Consider the following 7176-nt stretch of genomic DNA (forward strand, 5'->3'; position numbering starts at 1 on the left):
GGGGGTATGCGTTACAGCGGTGGGGGAGTCCAAGTGAGCCGGGTGGGTCTGGAGAGCCGTGATTCACCGCCGGCGTGTAGGCGGTCGGCTAGCGAGGTTGGGAAATAATAACATGCTATAGAACATCTTCTCCTTTTCACTTTTGGTTCAGCACGATGCAGTGAAACAGCTGCAGGTCAAGTTGCGTTGCTGTAATAGTCGTGATGATGTGACACTTTGGAGGAAAAGTTGCTGGTTCATAAACATTAACATCCCGCATGGAAATATGAAAAAGTGTAGCATCATATGTCAACCCTATTTTGCTGTAGTTTGCACCCTGGAGTATATTTTAGGTTATTCCCGTTAATACTTTGGTATATTCTTGTCTCGTGTAGTTTTATACAGCACAGCTGTATTCTGGGCTAGTCCACTTCATGAAATGGACTCACTGTAAATCAAAATGTCAGTATTCTTCCTGGTGGTCCAGTCTAGCTTTCTAGTCTCGTACTTTCTTTTAAGCAGACCTCTCCGATTCTTACTCTAAAGCAACCTTGACAAGTCTAATCCAGTCCAGCTATTTCTTTGGACCCTTCATGAAAGCACTTTGCCCACTGTAGTCCAGTCTAGTAGACCAATTCAGTTAAAATGATTAGACCAGTTTATTCTACGCCAGTCAAATTCTAATTTAACATTCTAGTCTAGATCTTAGTTTGAAGCAAACTTGACCCATCAGATACTCTCAAATGGAGTAGACCAGTCTTTTGCAATCCCGAGTAATGTTTAAGTCTAGCTCTTTATGTAAACCATGCAGACTAGACCAGTATAATCCAGTTCTTACTCTATATATAGTCTCGTCCAGTCCAAAGTAGCCAGCCAGTTAAATTCTCGCGATAAAGCATAAACCAATCTCCCAACCATTCTAGTTCTCACACTAAAGTACACTAAACCAGCCGAGTCCAGTTCAATCTAGCAGTCCAGTTTTAAATTTTTAAAGCTGACTAAACCAGTCCTGTTCTTAAAGAGACTGGTCTAATATACTGGTCAGGTTCTTAGTCTTAAGGCAGACTTCATCAACTCAACCTTAGTCCAGTTCAGATGGGAGTCTAGTCTTATCTAGTTATTATTTTAAAGATGAGTAGGCCAGTCTAGTATAGGCTAGCGCAGCATTTAAGACCAGACCAATTTAGTGCAGTCCAGTCTAGTATTGTTTTGGTTGTGTAGCAGGGTAGTCCAGTTCTTACTATAGCAGATTATTTTTCCTCCCATTTTCACTGCACGTGAACGCGCACCGCAGCTCCTATGGGCGGGTGCCCGACTTGCACTGCACGCGGTGGCGCGCTTGGATGTCACATAAAACCCACGTACTCCTGCTTTCCTCTCAGTGCGACAGGACCGAGGACTGCTGGCCTACATCAGTGACACAAGTATGTATTATTTTTTTTTAATTATTATTATTATTATTTATTTATTTTTGCTTTTAATGCACGTTACACTCCACCGGTAAAGACTACATAACGAGCGCCCGCCTCGCTTTTTTTCCTCGTGAAATTAAACATTACACTTGAAAACCGGTTTTGCCCGCTTGCAATAGTGTTTTGTACACTTAATTTCAATAATGGCACATCATAAAAGAAGAAGCCTATGCTCGTGTTGTTTTTTCTGCGTCACTTTAACAGCCACTTGTTTTATTATGATTTTATTTTCATCATATGGGCTCTGTAGTTACGTATTTGCCCTATTACCTATAGTGCGTATTTTCTATTTAAAAAAATAAATAAATTATAATTACAGGCGGACATCTCGAACAGACGACTGATCTTAACCAACGACACACAGCTTCCCTATACTGTGAGTAAAAAGTGTCGTTAGACACAACTGCGTGCACCATGTAATTAGATTTTCATTTTTAGAAATTCTTTTTTCATAGAGATAATACTGTAATCGACACGATTGACCTATTAAATGCAGTTTAATTAATTATGCATTACACTGTCCTCTGGTGGTCAAGGAAAGAAGCTCGATGCAAGCATAAAATTATGCACAAACTGTTTAATTATTTTCATTCAGTTTGATTATGCTGTGTGTTTTATAAAGTAAAATACAGTAGATTGCTATTTTTCATATTTAAAAAAAACTTTTGCACTTTTTTTTTTAAAGCAGGCTGGAATGGATTAATGGCAACTTGTTTTTTAAGGCACCACTGTATATAGGCTACTTGATTATTTTTTTTATGTGAATTATATATTCAATAAAGATAGGGAAACACTATTTTAAGATATGATGCTGGTGTACCTGATAAGGGGGCAATGGTATATACAGTTGACTCCCATAAACTCGAGGTCGGCACCGGTGGATTCACTCACATATGAGGTCGTTGTAGGACTACAGATATCAAATATTTGTAGTATCTAAAATGTCCTACTGAAAATTTTGTCAAATAGTCAAATATTTGGATACAATTTATTTTGAGCATATTATGAATAGCCTACAGAAGAGAAAATAAAAGGTAACAATTAATTGAAAAAAACAAACACTTTGTTTCTTTTTTTATATAATCAATTGTTTTTACTTCTCAAATTCACATTGTACATTTAAAGATGGGCGAGGACCAATACAGGGTATCGCTATTGGGCCGATACCATTCTTAATTTAAGGTATTTGTTACTTATGAAGGCTGCTGATACCAGCCACCGATACTTAAGGCAGAAAATAATCTGACATAGAATAAATCCTCCTTGGCAGCAGTTGGCGCTATATCATCTATGTGAGAAAGAAAGGTCTTTGTTTTGTTTTTCTCACTGTGCTATTTTTTGGGCTGTCAATTATTGTGGGTTTTCACTATAGTCGCGTGCCGGTGCTGCAGAAATGGTCAGGTCACCATCTTGAAATGGTATTTGAATAATAATGTTTTCCCTCGGTAGCCTCAGCGTGGGATGCAGTAAAGGAGGTGTGACAGTCATGGGGGACTCGTTCTTCAACTGCTGTTATCTCCCACCCCAGCCACTAGGCGAGGAGGAGCCCCCCGGCTCCCGAACCCGCGGCGAGAGCAGGATGGCCTCTCGCATCTCCCCGGACAAGCGCTTCCTCATCTTCTTTGACTTTGACGAGACCATCGTGGACGAGACCAGCGACGATGTGGTGGTGCAGACGGCGCCCGGCCAGCATCTGCCCGCTTGGCTGAAGGACACGTACCAACCGGGCCGCTATAACGAGTACATGCAACGGGTGCTGGCCTACTTGGCCGAGCAGGGCGTCACAGAGAGCGACATCCGCGGCGTCATGGAGAAGCTGCCCGCCACCCCGGGCATGCTGGCGCTGCTCCAATTCCTGCGCAACCGCCCGCCGCAAGACTTCGAGGTGGTCCTGGTGTCGGATGCCAACACCTTCTTCATCGAGTCCTGGCTGAGGCGAGCCGGCGCCCGTTCCCTCTTCCATCGCATCTTCTCCAACCCGGCCACCTTCAACAGGGACGGGCGACTGGTGCTGAAGCCCTTCCACGCCCACGACTGCCCGCGTTGCCCCGAGAACATGTGCAAGCAGGCGGTGGTCCGGGAGTACGTCATGCGCCGGTCCCAGGAGAGGGGGCGGCCCTACCAGAGGGTCTTCTACGTGGGCGACGGCGCCAACGACTTCTGTCCGGCGATCGCCATGGGGCCCCGGGACGTGGCCTTCCCGCGCCGAGACTTCCCCATGCACCGCCTCATCACCGAGACGCACGAGGCCATGCCGGGGGAGTTCAAGGCGGTGACGGTGCCCTGGGCCTCCGCTGAGGAGGTGGTCCAACGCCTCAGGAAGCTTGTGGCCGAGTAGAGCAATCGATTCATTATTCATCATTAGAATTGATTGCCGGAGTGCACTACTTGGGTGCAATCAGCAGAGGTGCTATTGAGTCAGTCTTAACAAGTTTGCCCTCAGAAGAAGAAGAACATAACGTCAGCTACTGGAACTTTAATTTACCTGAATGCACATCGCTAATAGACATTTAATTGAACATTTTCAAGCACATTAGTAAGAAAATGATACAAAATTAAGAAAATAGCATTAAAAATCAAATACACCTTTAATAAATATACATTAATTTTGACATGTTTTAGATAAGGATGTAGTTGAACGCCCAGCCCAAATAAATATACTTATGCAGCAAAGTGCATTACAGGAAACCAAAAAAAAAAAAACAACTCAAGAATTAGAAAAATTTAAAAATCACCAAAAATTTAAAGAGATGTACCTCAAATGTCCATTCCTAAAATATATAAGTACATGTGCAAAGTGCATTTCAGAGCACAGTACTTGAATAAAGTGAGGAGAACACAATGACAAAAACTGAACAAAATAACAAAAAAAGTAAAAAATAAATTAATAAGCCTCAATGTGTGGATGAGAATGACGACTACATGTTTAAAAGTAAAATACATCGCAATACAGTTTAAAAAAAAAAGTTGAATATTTATAAATTATTTGATACATTAGAAATGAAGTTATTTAACAAAACACATCCAAAAGTGACTATTGGTAATATATCTTAATTGTTGGCCCACTCAGAACAGATCTCCAGCCCACCACAAACAACATTGAAGGCAATAATACCATCGTATTGGCTTTGTGTGTGTTCCACCAGCATGTGCCTGTTTTATTTGGCCTTAATGGAGCAGGGGCACCTAAGACCTGCCCGTCCAATGTAATGCTCTTCAAATCGTGTATCATATCTGATAGCAATATCTGTTAAATGTTTGTCTTTTGTCATTTCTGCACTTTTCCATTCATGTCTTCTTTACAATGCAATTTAAAGCACTCATCCTGTGACCATGGATGTCTGCAGTAATCTTTTACCAAGGTGCTTCTTTTTGTTTATTCTTTATAATACACACACACATTCACTGCCAGCCATTTTAGAAAATTTCAAAATGTTCAATACCTACATATTAGGTTCAATAGTTATATATTAACTGAATCTGCCAAATGACAGAATAAACTCTCTCTTTTCTGCCTTGTCCTGTTCTTTTATAATCGACAAAAAAAAAAGTCAGATAATGCGGCCATTACTTCAATGGACCCTCAAACTGTTTATTTCATAAAAAATGGGGCTATGATGCCTATGATCTACTGGTGGTTTTGCATCAGTATAGTTGTTTGCAAGTTTGACATTTACAGTGGAGCATAATTAGATTCTCCCCCACCTGGCCCCGTTGGAAAAAAAAAATGTAACAAAGGCAGGGAATTATTTTTAATGTACTGTATATACGTTTTAAGTCATGTGTGTCTTTTACTCTGTCGGTCAAAGCCTACTTGAGGTACATGTTACCAGCAGCAATACGGAAATAAAGCCATCAACTGAAACCGTGTTTGTGTTTTGATTGATCAAATCGTCAGCTGTGATCAGGGCTGGACTGGGACATAAAAATAAAAGGTCCTGCTGTTTTTTTGTTTTTTTGCTGAGACCAGCCTCTCATTGAATGGCTGAGCATAAAGGACTATAGTTATACAAAGCCTAATTCAAATGACTGTATTCTGGTTAAATGTATTGTGTATTGTATGTACAGGTACTTTGATTGGGGTGCATGGCGGAGGTCTTAAAACAACTAAAAAATGCAGCTATCAAATATTTTGGTATTTGGATATAGTACTGAAAATTCTAGTGAATAATTGGGCACTTGAATATAAATAAAAAAAATATATATTATATTCTTGCTTGGTTAAAGTACAATTATAAAAACAAGACAGACATCACATTTGCATGTAATAATGAACAACCAACTGGTTTTCATTATCAGATAATGAACTTTTTTTTTTACTTACATTTAAACTATGCTTAGCATCAAACTATTTTTGTCTCTGAAACAGTGATATTTTAGACAAATCTCTCCCCATATATTTTGAACTATGGGACTAAAGTGACGTCAGAACCACAGTAGCAATTTTGTCGGCTAAACCACATTTGAGAAAGCTTGGTTTCTTAATCAGTGATCCGTAGGAACGGCAACGCCAGGCTGCAAGCATGAACGTGTGCACAGTCCATCAATCCACCATTTTCTAGGGATGGCAGAAATTAGCTTTTTGCTGCTGATTATTGGTTTGTTTTAATTTTGCCTTTGAAATAGATCATTTTTCAATATAACTGAATGCCTTATATGCTTTGGCCCACACTATTATCACATTTAATCAAAGGCCTTTTTTTTTTTGCCCACACACACACACATACATACGTGGTCTCCCGGCAGCAAACAAACCCGCGCCATCTGCACCAAAAGTAAGTGTTAGCATCACCTCGCCACCCATAGCCCCCCCCCCCCCCTTTTTTTTTTTTTTTTTTTTTTTTTTGAGACAGCATCAGTTTCGACAAAGCAGAGAGGGAAAGAATGACCTGCAAAAACATGCCGCTCGGACCGGGGTCCTCTGCGTAGTGGTCTAACCACTCATAGCACAAGCGCGATACCACTGAACCAACCACAACACTTGTTAGTCTTTAGACATTTTATCATTTAGGGTGATGAATCACTGCAGCCAGGGCAAATTTTACGAAATATACTTAGGTTGGATATATTTTAGATTTAAGACATTTTCATATAGTGCAATAGTAGGATTTTATTTAATTTTAATGTAAACTTGCTGAAAACATTTAACGTTTGGAAACATTTGGGGGCGTAATGGAACACGAAAAGCAACCGTCACGTAACAATGTGATTCTGAGACAGATTTAGGAATGCGATTCGAATCACAAGGTCCGCCTGGGTTTCGGTACGTACCAAAACACATTTCCGATTTTGCCATCACTACCATTTTACGAACGCTTGGGAGGGTTACTTTTAAAATGTATTCCGTTAAAGTTTCAAGTTACCTGCTAGTAAAAATGTAGTTAGTAACATAACCCAAATACCACAATATTAAAGATATAAGGATAGTACTGTATCTATATCTGTATATGTAAAAATGCAAAATGGCAGTAAAATCAGATAAGTGTGCTCTCTGCGCTCCAGCTGGCACACTCCAATTTCCTGCTGATAAAAAACACACCTAGAAATATAACTTAGATAACTTAAAATCATCCTTGAATAATACGCCTATGCCACCAAAATGTCTGAGAATTTTAGATGGAAAATCAAACCAAAAGCTTTCTCCATTTTTAACAAAACTTCCAACTATTTTGCATTCTGTAACCCACCACTAGTTAAAATGGGGGCGATAATGAGCACTCATAGG

General features: G+C 40.2%; 1 protein-coding gene across 4 annotated transcripts; it reads left to right on the plus strand.

Moving 5' to 3' along the window:
* Nucleotides 1-1125: 1125 nt before the first annotated feature.
* phospho1 (phosphoethanolamine/phosphocholine phosphatase 1) lies at nt 1126-5316 on the plus strand. 4 transcript variants are annotated; one of them, XM_086066759.1, is made up of 3 exons: nt 1126-1403; nt 1771-1827; nt 2980-5316. In XM_086066759.1, exons 1-3 carry the CDS (start codon nt 1323-1325, stop codon nt 3787-3789), a joined length of 948 nt encoding a protein of 315 aa, XP_085922885.1. In that variant the 5' UTR covers nt 1126-1322; the 3' UTR covers nt 3790-5316. The 4 variants fall into 4 exon arrangements, with proteins under 4 accessions (XP_085922885.1, XP_085922971.1, XP_085923769.1 ...); XM_086068514.1 differs by having other exon boundaries at nt 1314-1403; nt 2901-5316; XM_086066845.1 differs by lacking the exon at nt 1771-1827 and having other exon boundaries at nt 1127-1403.
* The last annotated feature ends 1860 nt before the right edge of the window (nt 5317-7176 follow it).

The sequence above is a fragment of the Leptonotus elevatus genome, chromosome 1, assembly GCF_054856555.1.
Source record: "Leptonotus elevatus isolate MCC_2025b chromosome 1, RoL_Lele_1.0, whole genome shotgun sequence".
Taxonomy (NCBI): domain Eukaryota; kingdom Metazoa; phylum Chordata; class Actinopteri; order Syngnathiformes; family Syngnathidae; genus Leptonotus; species Leptonotus elevatus.